This window comes from Bactrocera dorsalis, unplaced genomic scaffold (genome assembly GCF_023373825.1).
Source record: "Bactrocera dorsalis isolate Fly_Bdor unplaced genomic scaffold, ASM2337382v1 BdCtg180, whole genome shotgun sequence".
Classification (NCBI taxonomy): domain Eukaryota; kingdom Metazoa; phylum Arthropoda; class Insecta; order Diptera; family Tephritidae; genus Bactrocera; species Bactrocera dorsalis.
The window spans coordinates 1-21,247 of record NW_026038231.1 but is presented as its reverse complement, the minus strand read 5'-3'; the positions used below and the strand labels follow the sequence as shown (position 1 = coordinate 21,247).

Here is a 21,247-nt window from a genome sequence, read left to right as displayed (position 1 = left end):
CTCGATGATTAATAGAATCCCCCAATTCTTGGCCACGATCGCCCATACGCAATATAATTGCCCCCGAAAGTCGGAAAATCGACTCCTTTCACACGACATTGGAGGATACCGACATCCTTGAGCGATTTTCATCATACCCTCGAGCCCTCAGGGTAATCGCTTACATGCTCAACTTCATAGAGCGACTCAAACTTAGAATTAAGGGAATACGCACAGTATATCCCCAAGGCGATACATGGACGCACCTAGACCTAGAAAAGGCAAAGGTCGCTCTTATTACTTATACCCAGTCGCGCCACTTCAGCTGCGAGATGTCACTACTAAGAGAATCGAAGCCGATTGACAAAAAGAGCTCATTCTTAGTACTAAATGCATTTCTGGATACAAAAGGTGTGCTTCGTGCGAATGGTCGGCTTGCCAACTCAAGCCTGACATATAACGAACGCTATCCTCTAATAATACCAGAGAAGTCTCGACTTGCAACATTGCTACTCAAGTATGTACACATACTAATGTTGCACGCGGAACATCGCCTAATGCAATATATAATCCGCCAAGAGTTCTACATTCCCCGGCTTAAGCCTCAAATAAAAAAGTGCATTTTCATGTGCAAGATCTGCACTATGCATAAACAGAAAATGAGGACGCAGATTATGGCAGCACTTCCACCGGAACGCTGCAATTTCGCTCTGCCTTTCACTATCACAGGTGTTGATTTTGCTGGGCCTTTTCAGATAAAGGCGTCTATGCTAAGGTCTCCTACCCTTATGAAAGGCTACGTGGCTGTCTTTGTCTGTTTTACGACAAAAGCAGTGCACCTCGAGCTATGTACTAATCTGACAAAAGAGGCTTTTCTCGCGGCATTTGCTCGCTTTGTCGGACGACGCGGTTTTCCGTCCAAACTTATGAGCGACAATGGAAAAACCTTTATCGGAGCTCAAAGAGCCACAGAAAAACAGTTTGTGGACTTTATTAAACAAGTCTCCCCTGAGATTGTACAAAAGTACGCCCCCCAAGGCATTAATTGGCAATTCATCCCCCCGAGAGCTCCTCATATGGGTGGTTTATGGGAATCAGCTGTAAAAAGCTTCAAATCCCACTTGAAAAAGGTAGCTGGAAACTTCAAATTTAATTACGAAGAATTTACAACACTATTAATCCGCATTGAAGCCGTTCTCAATTCACGGCCACTAACAACACTCTCGCAAGATCCCTCAGATCTCACAGCCCTAACACCAGGGCACTTTCTCAAAGGAGCACCCATTCTGGCCACACCTGAGCCAGGCGTGGAGTCGCTATCCTTATTAAATCGATGGGAAAGAATTAAAATTCTCCATCATAATTTCAGTCGCAGATGGAAAGAAGACTATTTAAAGGACCTCCACAAGAGGTATCGATGGAAAACATCAGAAAATGCGCCAAAACTTGGAGATTGTGTACTTATTAACGACGATTGTCTCCCACCTACCGAGTGGCGACTTGGCCGTATAGAAAAGCTCCATTATGGCTCAGACGGTCACATCCGCGTCGTTGATCTCCGTACTCAAAGCGGAATACTCACCAGACCGCTGGTTAAATTATGCTTTCTACCAACCGCGGATAATAACGAAAATCCGATACTAACCAAACAATCCGAACATAATGCCGTAACGCAAACGACAATAAATCAATAAAATCGCAACCCGCAACCAACCGTTAACAATAACAATAAAATTTACAAAAAGAAATGGTCGGTCAATACGACGACTCAGTCATGCCACCTAATGTGGCACAATCACATATACTATTTATATACTACCATGTATATTCAAATACAATTCTTAACAGAGTTCAAGATGGACGTGGACATGCCTACAACACCAACTGTTCGGTCAGTCACCAACGGGCCACTTATTGGGCCTACTCCTCCGCCCCGCTCAACCAAGGCGACAGTATCGACTGCTGCTTCTGGTAGTGGTACACGAGCAGCCCCATCAGCGCCATCCGCTCCAGTCGAGCCGCGTCGCACCCGATGCCCGCTATGCCGCCGGAAACATCGACTGCAACACTGTGGGCTCTTTAAGGAGCTAACACCGGCACAACGACAGCGTGTTGCCCAGGCACATGAGCATTGCCTCAACTGCCTATCGCACACGCATGAGACGCAGGAGTGTGCTTCTTCCGACTTATGCCACACGTGTAGCAGACCACATCACACGCTGTTGCACAGGACCCCACGACGCGATGTAGGTCGGCCAGCTGCCTCAAGCACGGGTAGATCCAGGCAAGCAAGCCGGACGGTACGACGTCGAACCACCGCAGCCCGGCCTGAGCCCCATCAATGGCGTCCGCACCAAGTTGCACCAGCCAGGCGTCGTCCAAAAGCGCCACAGCATCGCCCCGCTACTGGACTCAGCAACGTAGTGGCAACTCTCCAGCAACTTCAAAGATTGCTAGGCTGAATATTCGCCTAGGGGGGCCGGGATGGCTAAATGAGATAAGCCGCCCCCCTTATGCCACTACACGAATACACCATAACCACCAATACACCACACACAAAGAACCTACATTCCACAGGACCCACACATCAACACCACACACACGCGAGAGGACATCCACACATGCAACCATATACCACACTGGGGAGAAGGGTCAACTAAGAAGTTGAGATCAGTCTCGTTTTGACCTACAAACGAAACGCACGCATCGCCTTTGTGACCTCGCGCCGCCTCGAGCAGTATAGTCCCGCACACTCTTTTTAAATCGGTCCGAAATTCCGTAATAACTTTACCCCAAAACTTTGTGAAAACTTAACCATAATTAGAAGAAACAAAAAAAAATTGAAATTAAATACACAGAAAGTGCGAAAATTATTTACCCACGTGTTTTACTTAACCGAAGTGAAAGTGGTAAGTGTGTTTATAGATAAAAGTAAAGTGCGCAATTGCTTAAACAAAGACTATACTTCTCAGGGCATCACAGCAATGTTATGTATATGTATATACATATTATGCATATGTATTGCTGTGATAAATTTATTGCGAAAGCAAATGTTCTACAAAGTATGTATATTTCTATACTTAAACAAAATTATTAGAACCATCGTATGTTTCTTGCATTCATAACCAAATCATACTTAAGTCAGCGCAACCTAATTGTCAATGGTGGTGTTGGTGGTAAGCGCTTGGAAAGTCAAGATGCTAACACAGGTCCCAGGTTCGAATCCCGACAGAATAATTTTTTAATTTTTTGCTTTTAACATCGTATACTATAAAAATAAGTATTTCTCTTTATTTTAATTTCTATTAGTAAGAAAAATATTTATACTTATATGTACATATATTTGCATACATTGCCGAAAAAATAAATCACAAGCATACAAACATTCATATGCGTACACATATGAATATGTCACCAACAAAAAAATTGATCTTCACAAGTCAATATGGCAGCCAAATTGGCGAAGAACAAAAAAGAGATGATTACGCTGCATATTCTCTTCCGCAACGAAGAGACGGAACACCTTTCCGAGTCAAAATTCCTTCATTTAGAGATTGCTTTATTCTTCATTTTATGTGCATAATAAATTTATAAAATGTGAATTTAAGTTTTCTTTCATACAAAATGATATGCATTTCTGAATATCACTAAGAAGTATAACTTCTTCCGCGCGTAGGGATTCCACGCACCTTTTTTAATTTTTTGCTTTTTAACATCGTATACTATACTAATAAATATTTTTCTTACTAATAGAAATAAAATTTATCACAGCAATATACATATATGTACATAATATGTATGTACATATACATAATATTGCTGTGATAAATTTAATTTCTATTAGTAAGCAAAAAATTAAAAATAAATTCTGTTGAGATTGTAGCCCGTGTTTTAACAGGAGGGAAAACAGTACAATATTATCGTGAATACCTCGCACGAAATAAAGCAGAGCGGGAACAGGAGAAATTGGAAATATAACTGGCAGCCAACCGAGGAAGAGGAAAACAGCTGAGGAATCTCAGAGAGCGCGAAAAAAGATTCAACGTCTGCTGTTTCATCAATCTCTGCGGGAGCAGCTATAACTACTGATGAATCAACGATCGTCAATTCACCTATAACTGCTGGGCTTTCAACGCGTGTTGATGGATTACAAAAGATATATGGTTACGCTGCATATTCCCTTCCGCAACGAAGAGACAGAACTTCTCTCCGAATTAAAATTCCTTCATTCAGACTTTGCTTTATAAAATGTGCATAATAAAATTATAAAATGTGAATTTAAGTTTTCTTTCATAGAAAATGTTATGCATTTCTGAACACCGCTAAGAACCTTACCTTACCTTAGAACAAACCTATAACCTAGTTTTTATTATTTAAAAGATACAACTGTGATAAACTGAGTGATGTGTGTATAATTATGTCCGCCAGTGTATGTACATATGTATGTATTACTTACTTGAATATATGGCTTTCATTGAGCGACTATAGCTTCACAGGTTTCTAAAACAATTTTTTCAAGGCATTGGGCTGAAATATTTGTTAAAAATTTCGTAGGTTTGTTCAGAAGCAAGGAACCGTAATGTTGCAGATAACCTCTCATTTGGCGTAATTGCATAGCGCATTATAGTATTTTTCTTCTATAGTGCAGGGGTTATTCTGCTCAGAAGCATTCCATAAGTAGTTGCATTCATGCGCAAAAAGTTTGTCAAATCTTTTGCACTACTAATTTCCATATCTTTTGACAAATGTATATGAGAGCGATTATTCCTTTTACTCAACCAATCCGCTACCCAAATCCTTTTTTTATACATATTTTCATTTTTTTATACACATACAAATTCCAAGGGTTGCAACAAAATGCTTTGCTTGCCTATCCCACATGTTCACTGTATGAAGAACGAATGCAAAATGGATTTGTATATCGTGTATGGTGAAACGATTTTATACAGATCGAGTGCACATGTATGTCGTGTATGGCCCCTTTTACAGATGCCATTATAGATATTAACCTATAATCGGTTTTTTTAATAAGCAACACGAAAAACTTTCACACAAATTTCATAACTATCCTGAAATAATAGGGGTATTCTCTTGCTCTTGCAAATCCCTTGCACGGTACCCGAATTGCAGATATTTCCGGTGCACCGGCACAACAACAAACACACGCAGAAAATTATTTGCAATGGCTGTAATATACATATGTACATACAGTCTGTCAAGTAAGAGCGTGGTCGACTTTACCGACAGTTAATGAAAGATTTCGCACTAATTCCTTCGCGAGACAATAGAGGGAAGCTTTTTCCTTGATGCATTGATTACAAAGGTTCAGTTCTCATTGATCTTTTGAAAGAGAATCATGTTAAACCTAATGAGTGCTAAATACGCGTCGCGCTACAAGACTATGTTCCTTTGCATCCACCCGAAAGGTCCCAAAATGTCGCAATCAGTGGTTGCTAAATATATGAGAAAGCCAAAGGAATTTGTTCAGAAGTGGATACAGCGATATAAGTATACCAGCTAAAAATGTCGATGATTTAACAGAACGTGGTTCGATAGGAAAAGTGAACAAAAAAGATGAAAAAAATAATGAATTTGTTTTCGCGGAATCTTGCTTTAACACTGCGGCAAGGACAAGCAAAATTAATGCAAAAGGTTTAGATAAATTACACGAAACTATCCGAACCCTTCTTCACCTTCACACTCATGTTCTGAAATGGCGCAACACAATGAAGAGGCCTCTGTTGACTGAAAAACTTGTGACAAACTCAACAATGACATTTTCAGACTCAACTTTTGAAAATGTCATTTTTACTGATGAATGCGAGCCTGGTCAACTTCTACCAATAGGCTTGTTCAGCGGACCGTAAAACATGGAATAAAGGTGCATCTTTGGGGCTGCTTCTCAGAGCAGGGAATCGGCACTTTGTACCTCTTTACTAACAACCTAAATGCCGAGAAAATAATAAAAAATCTACAAAAAAAGGCTTTACTGCTATCTGCCAAATGATAGTTCATCAGAAAAAATGAAAATTGGATTCTGCAGGAGGACAACGATTCTAAACACCGCTGCAATCTCTGTACTCAGTGGAAAACTCAATCTGGCTTCGTTACACTGGATTAGCCGTCGCAGTCCCCTGATGCAAACCCTGTTGAAAATGTGTGAGCATATATTAAACAGAAGCTTCGTGGAAGACGCACATACACTTTGAAGCAGTTGTCTTACGAAATTCGTTGGATCTAGAGATCCTTGCTACTAAAATACGCCGTCAAATTAGAAGAAAGCATGCCTCGGAGATGCCAGGCAATTATTGAGGTGGGTGGTGACTGGACATATTATTGACCAAATTGCATCCTTGTTTATAATGCTCTTACTTAACAGACTGTATGTCAGACCAAAACCCATGTTTATTTTCGTGCAATGACCCTTAAAAAAAAATTGCAACCCTGTGCTAGCTGTCATTTTACTTAAATACATATTTTGACGTTAAATTGTTGAGAAAGGTAAAATTTAAATAGATTTTATGGCTGCGATTTAGAGTAGCATCCCCGGATTTCGGGGATAAAATGGGTACCAATGCAAAGGTGACGTTCTCCAGATCACGAAAATATATGTATGTATATAGTTGCCCCTGACTATAGTTTTTAAGATATTTGCATTAAAAATTCACAACTTTGAACTTGATAATTTGTATATTGTGAATGACTTTTTCACTTATATTATGCATTTTTCACTTATTAACACTTCACTATAACGTTTCTGTATATTATTTTTTTTTTTTAATATTTATTGGAAATGAAGCTTTATTTTAATTATTTTATTTTAGTTAAATTCTCTGCATTTGCACAATAGAAAAAGGGTTTCATACTAGCAAATATCTGCCTATTTGTCAACGAAAGAAAATGAGCAAAAACTTTATTCCCCAAATACATAAATGGAAAACGCAAAAATCTTTAGCAATTTCTTATAAAAGAAAAAAAGTTGCAGAAAGGAGTTCTACGTGAAACAATTTTGAACACCGCGGTGTTGGATCCACGATGAAGTATTCCACAGAATTCGATCAACTAGAATAGTTTTTTAAAGCTTGGATAAAAAGTTGTAATACCGTGAAGGGTATAACTCCCTTTTCACTTCATTACACTTCATTTTCTTTAACGGGAATAATTCTAGCAACAATTGTACAGTTAATTTTCAAACTAAGTACTGTTTCTTTTTTTTGTTTCGCTTTTACTTTTAAATTTGACGAAGCAACTAAGCAAGTGTTTAGTCCGTGATTTTTAAATTTTCTCATTCCACCTAATTTGGTTTTTTATTAAAAAGAAAAAAATTATAAAATGTGTGCACAACGATCAGGTATGTTATCAAATATTTCTAAATTTTTAACTAAGTATTCTTTGTAGATTTCGATGAACATCGAATATTCTCGCCGTTGCAGAACTGAAAAAAATGTGGAGCATAACCAAAGTTGTGGAGACGTTTAGCACTAGGGAGAAGTACATTGCCTTTGCGGAACAAGAGGGCTTAATTTTAAGCAATAAATTGTGCCGCAAGCATAAAACACCCATGATCCCCACTCTATCGTGGAATAATACGGTGGGGTCTTTTAGATGCCGTAGATGTAGTTGCCGTTCGCTGGCTGCTGTATCGAGGGCCAAAGGCACTTGGTTTGAAAATGCGAAGATACCATTGCCTCAGATATTTTATCTGACGTTCGCATACGCTTCTCATTGGTGCCAGACCGAAGTCCGGAAAGAACAGTTTTTATCAGAGAACGTATATTTACAGAGAAGGTCCACCGCGTTGCCAAATTGGGGGATATTTCAAATTTGGGACATTTACTGTTTTGGATGAGCGTGTTTCACCACAGAAAATTATTAGCGTGTTTCACCACTTTTCATTGCCCCTGATGTCAATAACAGAACTGAGAGTTGTTAGAGCCAATGAGAAAAATATGTTAATATATATAAAAGAGAGCCAATGTACGTTAAAGCTAATATAAACATATACATATATTTATATGCAGGTGTTTTCTGGTTGGTGGAAAAGTTCTTGTATTCTATGTATGTATGTGTGTATATGCAAGTATTTGGATTTCTTCTAATCCTTATATATTTGGGTGGGGAAATTGCGCCAGAAATGAAAGTTGAAAAAGAAATCGTCAACGGAATTTTAGTTCTTATAGAATTTTGTTGAGAAAAGTTCAGCTCGGTCGCAAATTCGTTTTCGAAGTGTTTTAAATAATTTTCATTAAAAAATGTCTAATATAAGGAAGTGTCGCGTTCGCGAGTGTAAGACAGAATCTTCCGGAAGATTCTTCTCATTCCCTAAAATAGAGGAGGAGTTCCTGAAGTGGGTGGAAAATTTACGCATCCCACCAACGCAGGATTTACCCACCCGCAATGCATTTGTATGCATTAAGCACTTTGAACAAAGTGCTGTGGGTGTGAAAAAGTTGAAGGCACATGCTGTGCCCACCCTAAATCTTGGTAAGTGATGTTTTTTTAAATTTAAAAAGTGCATGAGTTTTAATTTTTAAATACATATATACATATGTATAAGTATGTACATATCGCTCATTTATATGAAAAGTGTCATACATAAGTTGTTTTTAAGAATATGGAAAACAGCATAAATTTATTGAATAAACTAGTGAATATTTTATTTGGCATAAACGTTGTTTGTGAAAAATATAAAGAAATTTTGATGCCATGAAATATCTCGTGTTCGATATAAAAATCCTGTGTTCACGTAAATGAGCGATATATGTATGTATGTACGTACATGCATATTAACATACATACATACATAAGTGTACATAATAATAGAAGTGTTTTAAATTCATTAGTTATGATGCAACTAAAATTTATAAATTGTTTAAATTATACACATTTTCTTTAGATTACACGTCATGTTTTAGTTAAAAAGAACTTATTGGTTTTTTTCATAACAATTTTATTTAAAACGATAAATTGATATTTTAGTCACGAAATATTTGACAAAGTCATTAAACTAAATATCGGCGAGACTCCAATGACGAAGATGGTTTGTGGGGGTTTGCAATCGCGTTGAACGGGATCGTATATGGGGCTTAACTCATTTAAAATTAAATAAAAATAAATATTTTTCTAGACATACATATAAAGAATATGCTAATATTATTAAATTTATGTGCATGTGTGCAGGGGCGCGTGGATCCGCGATAATTATGTTAAATAAGGTCGAATTGAAAAACAAGCTTAAGCTGTTATATCTTCCTTTATTCAAGTGAATCTTAAGACTGCTTTTACAATAATTTCGTTCTTACTTAAGTATAAATATTCCTACGTAATTTGATACTTTGACTTTTGCTTATAAAAGTAAAAGTAATAACATTTCATGTAGTACTCATAAATTTGAGTTCGGTGACATGAAATTTGAGCCACAATGTTTAAATTTGTTTACATTGCAAGTATCGTTGTTTAATTTTTATGAAGCAACGACACTTGCATTTTCGTTATACATATTTATATGAGTGTCAAGTTAAATCAAGCCGACAAATAAATAAATGTTTTATACAGTAATGTTGTTGGGTTGATTTAAGTATTGATTTAGTTGATTTAGTATCATATGCGTACATTTACAAACATTGTTTTGTATGACAATGCATTTCATGTTCAATATACAAGTTAAGCTTTCTCTCGTTGAAAAAGCTAAAAAAAAATCAAAATTGTTTTCGCGTTTGCGTTTAACAACGGTGCTGCATGGATGGCAGCGCGACCGCGTTACATAGATATTATATACAGTTAGTCACATAAGTAAGTATACACTACATATATCTGCATTGCGCTAGATTTCTTAAATAACACAAAATATAAGAAAAATGTATTTTATTCACTTGAATGAAACATAATTATAATACTCAATTCAAAAACGCATACAAAATGGCAGAAAATACAAAAATTTTACCAATTAAAAAAAATTTGGTATAAATTCATATCACAAAAGTAAGTATACAAAGGCACAAATATTGAATTAATTATAAAAATATTATTTGAAAAGTCGACTTCTAGTATTTGGTTGGATAACCATTGGACTTAATAATGGCTTTAAGACGTGAAGGCATTGATTTCACCAAATTTGTGGTTACTGCTTGCGGTATTTTATTCCATTCTTCCTGGAGCGCACTTTTTAATTGTTCCTTGCTTCGTATCGAATATTTACTTATTTGCCGCTTTAGATGTTCCCATAAATGTTCAATGGGGTTTGTATCCGGTGATTGGGGTGGTGTTTTAAGCTGTTTTTTCACATTGTATAAGAGTCATTCCCGCACAACTTTGGACGTGTGCTTGGGATCATTATCCTGCTGGAAGATGAATGACTCCTCCAGCCCCAATTTAATCGCGCTTTGCTTCAAATTATTTTTTAAAATGTTAAGGTAACCGTATCGGTCCATAATAGTTTCGATAAATACCAGATTGCCTACCCCATTTGCCGCCATATCCCCAAACTATCACCGAGCCACCACCATGCTTAACCGTGCCGGTCATCATAATAGGATTCAGCTCTGTGTTAGCTTTCCTCCATACTTTTTCGCGACCATCGGATCCACTTATACACATTTTGGACTCATCTGAAAATATAACGTTGATTTTTTGCAAATGATATCCGTTTACATCGATTGACCCTGCTCACGAAGGGCTTCTTCCTAACATTACGTCCATGGTAACCAGCATTATACAGGACTCGGCGAATAGTTTGAGTACTACACTGCTTCCCATATTCTTTTTCGACTTCAGCTTTTAACTTTGGGGCACTTTTTTGGGGATTTTCTTTGATTTTACGAACAATCAGGCTACTTTCCCTGTCACTGAATACCCGTGGGCGTCCGGAGCGAGGCTTATTATTTGTTTTGCCAGTACTTTTGTACTTGTTTACAATCTTTTGAATTGTAGCAACACTTTTATCAACTATACGAGCGATTTCACGCAAAGATTTATTCTCTTTGTGGTATTTTATAATTAATTTTTTTAAGTCATCAGAGAGCTCTTTTCCTCTTCGTGCCATTGCCGCAAATTGTTCAGTAATTTAAAGAAAAATGTGAAATTCTTTAATAATATTCTTAACAGTGTCCTTTTTGTTTAAATTGATTGAACTTTTTAAATTTAAAATTATACTATCGCGTTTTGTTCACCAAACAATTGTACGATGTATACTAACTTTTGTGATATTATTTTCACTCGACTCAACTAATAAGCGATGTGTGTCTAACGGTATCAACATTTTACAGCTATATTTCTGTTGATGTTAAAGCGAGTGCCAATGCACACATGCTTTGTGTAAAAACGTGCCATTAGCATATTGGGAAACACTTTAATTTTAATTATCTTCAAAAATAAAGACGGTGTATACTTACTTAAGTGACTAACTGTATATTTAAACATAAATATTAGTGGACATGCAGTCCACAGTTTTTATATACAATTTCTTATCTTTAAAATTATATTTAAATTTTAATTAATTTTATATATATACGTACATATTGCAATTTATTTAAACTTTTTTTATGTACATAAATAGGATATGACGAATCCCCTAAGCATTTGTGGACGGCTCCATTGCCGATTCGAAGATGCTGCATTACTAATTGCGTTAACAAGCAGAAAACGTTGTACAAATTTCCGAAAGAAAAAGATGTTCGGGAAAGTTGGGCAAAGGCTTGCAACTTATTTGTGTCACCTTCCGATAGTCTTTTTATTTGTCGAAGCCATTTCGATTCGCAGTACGTTACCAAGTTTAAACTATTGCCTGGGGCTTTTCCCTGTTTCAGATTAGGTTCAGCACTAAGTCGTAGCTCATCTAGTGCTGACTCTAGTTGGGTGTGCCCGCCCGTTTCTAATACTTATGGTCGTCATGAGGTAGCTGTAGGAAGTAAAGAAGAGAAGGACGACATAACTTTGAGGGAATTCGAAGAATATTCAATTTTAGAAGAAAGGAGATTAGGATTAGAACCCCAAAATAACGACGTAGGCTATGCATTAGATAGTCGTGAACGATTTGCTCGATCGGCACGTTACTATCAAAGTAATGCGCTTAAATTGAATAATAAGATCAAAGAGTTAGAGGATATAATTAAAGACTTGGAAAAAAGGTAACAAGACCTTAGTAAATGTGCAATAGTTGCGGATGTAAATTCAAGCAAAGATGCTATAACATTCGCTAGGATGATCGTCACGAAGCGCACTACTTTCAGTGACGAAGAAAGGGCATTGGCACAAAATATTAATTACATGTCCAATAAATCCTATAATTTTATGCGTGACGATTTAGGTTTCGCTTTACCAAGCAAGAGCTCTCTTTTGCGATGGCGCCCCATAAAGTATGTTGTCCCTGGGTTCGATGCCAATGTCTTGGGAAATTTAGAAAAAATTACAAAAAAAAATGTCCGTTTTAGAACGAAATTGCGTTCTATTATTTGATGAAATATCAATTAAGACCGACCTAACATACAATGGAGTTAGGGATGTTATTGACGGGTTTGTGGATTATGGGGAAGGCCATCGTGAAATGAAATTAGGTAGTAAGTGTTGTTTTTTCATGATAAAAGGGTTGGGTTCCAATTGGAAATATGTGTTTTCTTATTATATTTCCAAAAATGGACTTTCTACATTCAAATTACATGAAATTTTGAATAAAAACATCACAGCACTAAAGTCAATTGGTCTGAACGTAAAAGCTTTAGTCTGTGATCAAGTGCCCGCTAATATTTCAGTTATGAATTATTTCAATATTTCTGAAGAAAAACCCTTTTATTTGCACGAAGGTTCCAAGATATATTGTTTATATGGCTATTGCCATCTAATTAAGTCCGTCCGAAACACATTTATGAAATATGATATTTCAACTCCAGATGGAATAGCCAGCTTTAAAGTTAGAGAAAAACTTTACTCCATAGATCAGGACAATACATGTTTCAAGATATGTCCAAAACTCACAGAGGCCCACGTAAATCCTAGCGTTTTTGAAAAAATGTCCGTAAAACGTGCAACCCAAGTTCTGAGCAATTCGGTTGCGGCTGGCATAGAAATGGCCGATAGCCAAAATTTATTCGGCTCCAACGAATATATATTAAAATGTGCAAAGCCTACGCAGTTATTTGTTAAAAAAATGAATGATCTATTCGATGATCTAGACTGCAAAAATTTTGTTTCAAAAAACCCCTTAAAATGTCCGCTATTGAAAAACGACTCCGGGAAGGTCCAACGCTTCTTTGATTACATTAAGTATTTAAAATCATTCAAACTTCCGAACATGGCTCACAGTAGGTGTATAGGTGGGTTCTGTTCCACAATTTTTGGAATGATTCAGTTGAGCCAAGAATTATTCAGGGAACAAAAGGAATTAAGTTATTTATTCCTTGGGAAACTGAATCAAGACGCGTTGGAAAATTTTTTTTATAGAGTCCGGGCTAGCCAGGGTATCAATACCCATCCGTCTGCCAATGAGATTCAGTATATAGTAGCTCGATTAATTTCGATGAAAATTTTGAGGCAAAATTTTCAAGATAAGGGGGCCAATTGTGAGGATGATGACGATATAAATTTAGATTGGAACTTAGGCCCCGAAGATCGTCATCTAAAAGTACAGGGAGTTGAACACGAATCTGAGCAACTCGACCTGGAATCGTTTAGTATTCCAGACGAAAACTTTGTTGAAGAGGACGACACAGCTGACGTCCAGATCAAGCGCTATTACACTGGCTATGGTATTTACCAGACAATTTTGTGTAAAATCCATTGCAAAAAATGCGCTAAAGCAATGACGAAGACACAAAGTGATTTATCGCTTTATTCGGAGGCCCTAATCAAAGCGAAAAATTATAAGGATGACGCGGATTTAAGGCTAGTCAATCCAAGTGATAGGGTCTTCGAAGTGTGTCGACTGCAGATGATGTGGTACGTCAACCTTTTCAACAAATATGCTCACTGTTCAAATATTCGTAGTCTGATGTTGTCCGCAATTAAAGAAAAAACGGAAAATGTTTTTCCTGAGTGGTTTGACCCAACCGATGAGTATTTTACTCATAAAATTAAGTTATTAGAATACTTGGTAACGGTACTGTTATTCAAAAACGCGAAATGGTTAGTGAAAGAAGAAATTAGTAGTGAACGACATCGGAAGCGCGATGCTAAACTAAAAAAACTAAAGTAAGTTGCAAGTCAAGACCGTTTGATTTAAGAACATCTTACTTTTGGGTGAGTAATGAATTCATTGAAAATACATATTTACTTTTTTTAATATTTAGCATTTTATTCTATTTACAGGTTTTTTTATTTTCATCTTTTTCTTCTACATATTTTCAGGTTTATCTTGTTGTATTTTCAGGTATTTTTTTTTTCTTATTTTTCTCCTTTTTTAGCTTTGCAACTGAGCTTAGCTTTTTTTAACACAAATGTTGTCTCCATCTTGTTTAAGTGCAACATTTGTTTTTAAAAAAGCAAGTGAAATTCAATGACTTTTTTATATATTAAGTCGTGTGAGAAATTTCCATTTCAAATGGATAATTTCGTAATTCTGCATTATAATTTTTTTAACATTTTAAAGTTGCTTATACATATGTATTATAAAAAATCTTTAAACTGTTAATTTTAAATAACAATGAATCAATAAAATTTGCATATAAGTATATTCTGAAAACAATAACCTTGACTTTGATTTGTTTAAACTTACATACATAGATACATGCAGATATCGCATATGGGCAAGTGCGAAATCAACCCTTATTCATATACAACGTGGCATGCGTAAATGGAAAAAAGCCAACAGATCATATACTTATGAAAGTGCACATGCGTGTACAAAAACATATCTCCGTTGTCACGAAAATCAATGGCCGAAGCTCACGTTTTGTCGAAGAGTCAATGTGTCGAACGACTGACGCGACGAATAGGCGTCACAACATTGTGTTATTGTCCAAGCTGTGCCGAAAAAACAAACGAGCGAACGCCAACCGTCGCCGCTTCCCTTGCCTCTACAACAGCTTCGCCAACAAACTTGCGTAAATATGTATGAAGATGTATGAGCTTGCATACATATCGACGCAGATTTTTGCGAGCCACGGAAAAATATTTTAGATTTGGCAAATATTTTAAATCGACGAGAACTTTGTAGCCACTTTTTGTCACTCCTTTCTGTGTTTCGCGAGTTTGCGGGGTTGTCAGTTTTCCATCAGTACAAATATCAGAAATTGTTCAATTTATGATTTTTAGCTTTTGCCATCGTCGCGAAAAGACGCTTGTCGGCAAAGCCATGATCGGGGAGACGCAATGGTGTTTGCTTTTATGAATGAAGCAAGTGTGCCTGTTGAAAGTACGCTTGCGTTCATGAATGAAAATGTTGTTGTTGCGTATTGTACTATAAATTTAGGCATTGGCTATTTTGCTGCTATATTGAATTGTGACGCTGCTGATGCTTTTCGAGACGATTGTTGTCTTTTGTTGGTGACATATTTACATGTGTATGCCCATGTATGTATGTAAATTAATAGTTTGGTTTGAGTTTCGTGGGCAACCACGGGCAACTGCCGTTTTCTTTATTATCTTTTTCTTAAATACAATATTTTGCTTAAGTCTAGATACAAATATTAATCTTACATTCTAGGAAGTACAATCTACAATCCACTTGAGATAGGACAAATGTAGGACATATGTTTCAAGTGGAAAGATTCATCTTACAATCTATGAGTTATATTTTTGGACCACCTAAGGCGGACTGTATTAGCAAAGTACATATAATGTTTAAATACGGACCATATGGGTCATAAGTGTCATGTTACATATTTATGACAGATAAAGAATATGTTCATGTAATATGAACTGGTGGTATTAACTTGTATGAAGATTTGTGTATACATTATTTGCTCGGCAATATGTACATGTACATATATGTATATATTTACATATAGATTAGTGCGTGCACATTGTGCTTGTTTATAAACGTATAATGTGCAACACATAAAGCGCACACATATCATATATATATATCATATTTAAATTATAAAAAGTATGATTTATGTACATACATATACATATATTACTAGTTTTTTCATATATTATTATAGTATTTTACACAGAAACGTATATGTATGTACATATTATACGCATATCAAATGTACATACATATGTACGTATACATGTCTACTATATCAAGCATAGGATATAATTAAAAAGTAATCAATTTGTGAAAAATAATTTTCAAATCAATTCATATATTTACATACTTAATTGCACATAAACGCATAAAAATATAATATAAGCCGGCCGGCCGGCATGACGCTGTAAAATCGAAGTAAGTCTCTGAGTATATTTTTTATTCAATGCGTTCTCTGGCTCAACTTTGTTCTCTGGGCACTGTTAAAATTTCTCCTTCTGAGCTAGCTGTGGTGAAACACGCTCATCGCATTTTGTTAGCTTTTGACAGTTCACACGCTGGTCCGTTGTTGGACCTTCTCTGTAAATATACGTTCTCTGGTTTTATAGCTATTTTGTCAACAGCTACCATCTGCGATTGGTACAGCCAGCGTTTGAAAAACTACGCTACTCCCATAGCATTTCATTTTACTCTTGCTATTGCTCTCACTTTGTCGGGAGCCACAGCATAGCCTTAGCATAACAAGCGATGCCTTAAAATACCTTTAAAGATTATTATCTAATTGACTTTATTAATATATTTCTTAAAATATTTGATTTTAGATTTATAAAGTCACTTGACGCAACAAGTGCCAAAATGATGTGCATAACATTTTTTTGTTTGAATTATTCAATTAAATCAAATATTATGACAGAAAATAGCAAAAAAAAAAAACAACAAACACATGCGGGAGTTGTAGCACATGAAAATTTTCATTAGCTCTGCTGTGCTACCGCTCCCAATTTTTTGCCACCGCTACGCCAGAGCATAGCGCAGAATTTAATTTTTTGCTCCCGCTCCAGCTATAGGTTTTTACCTAACAAAACTCGGAGCAGAGTAGAGCACTTCTTTTACATTGTTATGCTACGACTATGCTGTGGCTCCCGGAAAAGTGATAGCGGTAGCGATAGCATAGCAATAATTCTAGAAATTTGGCTGCTACGGAGTAGTAAACGAGAACCCTGGGTACAGCTATTGTCGGAAAGGCATTGTGTTGTATCAAGTAGACCATGAAGAGACTGTGGGAAAATTGGTGGTACCGGAAAAATTTTTCAAATCGATGAAAGTAAATTTGGAAAACGGAAATACAATAAAGGTAGTAACGCATTCATATATGTACATATATATATGTCTATATATAAAATTTTACGTACTCACTTATTTTCTCATATTTCAGGTAGAAGAGTTGAAGGTCACTGGGTACTGGGCATGGTAGAGGATGGAGGCGAGGACTTGAGATTGGAAGTGTGTCCCGAGAACCTTAGATTTGCTGAGGTGCTCATAAGGGTGGGTCGATTCCGGACTTTTTTCGATTCGGGATTTCTAATAGTGCGGAAAAGTTTCCTTAGTACTTCCTGATTCCAATGCAACTTTTTGTTTTGAGATCGGATTCCATCTTCAACCCCAACTCCGGCCTTGAAATTTCGGAAATTCGCCTAAAATCGTGAAATTGTCTACCTAGCGCCTGAAATACGCATCTCATGGCAAAATGTATAAAACAAAAGTTATTTGTCACGTCATTTGCTACCGAAATGGTATATGTGATCATGGCCGTAGGACGAACCGTTCCCGAGATACGAGCGAAAATGCGGCGCGCCACAGCGCAAGGTGAAAATCGGCTTGCGGCCACACTTCTTAACGTTGATTTCGCCGAGTTCTATCACTCACATTCATTCACCTATGCCAAAGGACACATTCGGATAGGTCTCCACACAAATACTTTTTCATCGAGTTCCTTCACTCTTGTCGGTGATTTCGCCGAGTTCTATCACTTAAATTCATTTCCCTGTGCCATACGACACGTTCGGACTGGTCTCCACATAAATATTTTTTCATCGAGTTCCTTCATTCTTGTCGTTGATTTCGCCGAGTTCTATCACTTACATTCTCTCATCAGAACAAGGAAACTCAAAATGTCTGTATCTAAATTTAAATTTAGACAGAAATGTCCTGTGTTTGGCATATATCCGTACAATCTCTCTGAGTCTCAGTTACCTACTTACCAGGATGTTCTTTTGTGTTATCAGTTTGAAAGATTTAGTATAGGGCGACTCCGAGGCGACAACTATAAACCTAGGAGTAAAGAGGTTACAGAAATAGTTGCAAAAAAGGTTGAAAATACTTTCAAAAAGTCATCTATTCCGATAGTTTCACACACCGACACTCTCAAAGAGGAACATATTTCTCTTATAGCGGAACCTGGTTGTCATTACTTTGGCCACGTCACCTCTCCTTCCGGTTCAGCTGAGGATGAGACGCAGGCTATATGGCAACATTTACAAGACAATTCAGTTGATGTGGAACATCTAGAAGTTGTCGGTCCTGATGGCACCAACACGAACACAGGTTGGAAAGGTGGAAACTCGGAAAATTCGGAAACTAAAAGAAAGAATAGGTAGGCCATTACAGTGGGTTGTTTGTCTTCTACATTTCAACGAACTTCCATTTCGTGCTATTTTCGAATACATAGATGGTGTCTCAAAGAGTCCAAATACATTCTCTGGCGACATAGGTAAACTGCACCCTGATTGTGAGAAGTTGCCTGTTGTCAAATTTGAAAGTTTTCCATACTGCCAATTACCTTCTGAGGTTATTAATCCGACCCAACTTAGCACAGACCAAGCTTATCTCTATAAAATATCAGAAGCTGTTATTTCCGGTCAATGTTCCTCAGATTTAGCGTCGATGCATCCAGGTAACATGTGCAAATCTCGCTGGCTCACCTGTGCAAATAGAATTCTGAGATTATACATTTCTACTGACAAACCAACAAAGGAAATAAAGATTTTGGTCAAGTACATACTTACAGTTTACTCACCTTTGTGGTTCTCAATAAGATTCAACAGTTCAATCAAAGATGGCTCGCGCCATCTCTATGCTGCAATTCAAAGGTCGAGATACTTACCCGCTAAACTGCGCAAGGTTGTCGATTCATCCATTCAACAGAATGCTTTCTTTGCTCTTCCAGAAAACATTCTCCTTAGTATGATGACTGACGAACGGATAGAAGTCAGATAGTTGGCCCTTGACCGTCTTCTGGCAGCCAGAGAAGCAGAGTCTGACACTGTAACTGGAAGAGTTAGATGTAATAAAGTGCCAAAGCTGAATTTCAAAGCTAATAATTATTACGATATGATTAACTCTAAGACTATTACCTTGACCGTTCCACCAGTTCTTTGTTCAGTTTCTAACGAAGAACTCATAAAAGGGCTGTCGGGAGACACTGCAGAGGTATGGAAATTTAGTGAATTCCCCTCTCACACCGTGGCAGTCGAGAGAACCGTCAAACTGGTGACAGAGGCATCTTCTAAAGTTATTGGCCCCCAATCTCGTGATCGTTTTATACGCTCTACACTGAAATCTAGGCAACAAGTGCCAAAGTTTAGTACAAAATCTGATTTTATCAATAAATTTGACACAGATTCAGACTAAAACGTCCTACGGCCATGATCACATATACCATTTCGGTAGCAAATGACGTGATAAATAACTTTTGTTTTATACATTTTGCCATGAGATGCGTATTTCAGGCGCAAGGTAGACAATTTCACGATTTTAGGCGAATTTCCGAAATTTCAAGGCCGGAGTTAGGGTTGAAGATGCAATCCGATCTCAGGCAACTTTTCCGCACTATTAGAAATCCCGAATCGAAAAAAGTACGGAATCGACCCACCCTAGTGCTCATACCAATTATCAAGAAACACGTGGCGGAAGGGTCAATTATATGTAACGACTTTTAGAGGGCATATAATTGCCTTTCCGATCATGGGTATGAGCACCGAAGGGTCAATCACAGCAATCCCGAAAATCCCTTTGTCGCCACAGACGGAACACACACTCAAAGGACTGAGTCACAGTGGCGTGTTATCATAAGATTCTTTCTAAAGGACAATTACTGTAACCAAAAAAACTTTACTGATATGATTATGTGGCGTAAAACCATACAAAGCAAACGTGAAGATCCAAAGCATTTACAAGCAATGAAACATACATATGGACCTTGAATTAAGTTTTGCATTTATTTAATTACTAAATATTTGTTATATTAAAATAGTTTCAGGTATTTGGGGTATAAAGTTTTGCAGTACCATTTATTTGCTAGTATGCAACCCTTTTCTTATTGTGCAAATGCAGAGAATTTAGCTAAAATAAATAATTAAAATAAAGCTTTTTTCCAATAAATATTAAAAAAGTTAATATACAGAAACGTTATAGTGAAGTGTTACTAAGTGAAAAAAATAATATATGTAAGTGTAAAAGTCATTCGCAATATACAACTTATCAAGTTAAACGTTGTGATTTTTTTAATTTTAAATGCAAATATCTTAACTATAAGTCAGCGGCAACTGCAGAGTTCTAACTTTAATCATTAATAAAAACATAAACATTTGGCGTATTTTACAAAAAAAATAATATTTTGCCTTCATTTTTTAACACAGCCTTTATTCCATCAGGCAAGCTTTGAATGCATTTTTTTTATCATGCTGTGCAATTACACGTTATTTGTCCAGACATCTTCAATGCTTCGCTTTAAAATGTCAATTGTTGTGTTACTTCGTTCATAGACCTGTCGTTTAAGATATGCTCAACAGTTCTCGATTAGATTTAGGTCTGGAGTATTCCCAGGTCAAGGCAGGACTTCCAAATGCAATTCATTTAGGACATTCATGCTGTTTCTAGCCGTATGGCATGGAGCCCCATCTTGCATAAAGGTATATTCTTCTGGCCGAAAGTTAAGTTGGTTAACATAAGGCATCAACCTATCCTTAAGTTCAGAAATGTACTGAATAGATCGCATTGTGCCTTCAATGAATTGTAGGGGACCAGGACCTTCTGCAGAAATGCAGCCCCAAATCATCAGTGAGGGCGAACGTAATTTTCCGTCTCAGTCAATGCTTCCAAACGACATTCATCGCTAAAAATAACCTTTAAAAAAATGTCAAATACAATTTTAATATTTTCACGGTATTATAACTTTTTATCCAAACTTCAAAAAATGATTCTAGTTGACCGAATTCTGTGGAATCTTTCATCGTCTATCCAACACCGCGGTGTTCAAAATTGTTTCACGTAGAACTCCTTTCTGCAACTTTTTTTCTTTTATAA

The 21,247-nt window shown here is 36.8% G+C and overlaps 1 protein-coding gene across 1 annotated transcript; it reads left to right on the top strand.

The window, feature by feature from the left end:
• The first annotated feature begins 8,091 nt into the window (after positions 1-8,091).
• LOC125780190 (uncharacterized) lies at positions 8,092-13,341 on the top strand. The gene is made up of 2 exons (XM_049461966.1): positions 8,092-8,463; positions 11,534-13,341. Exons 1-2 carry the CDS (start codon positions 8,232-8,234, stop codon positions 12,106-12,108), a joined length of 807 nt encoding a protein of 268 aa, XP_049317923.1. The 5' UTR covers positions 8,092-8,231; the 3' UTR covers positions 12,109-13,341.
• Positions 13,342-21,247: the final 7,906 nt, after the last annotated feature.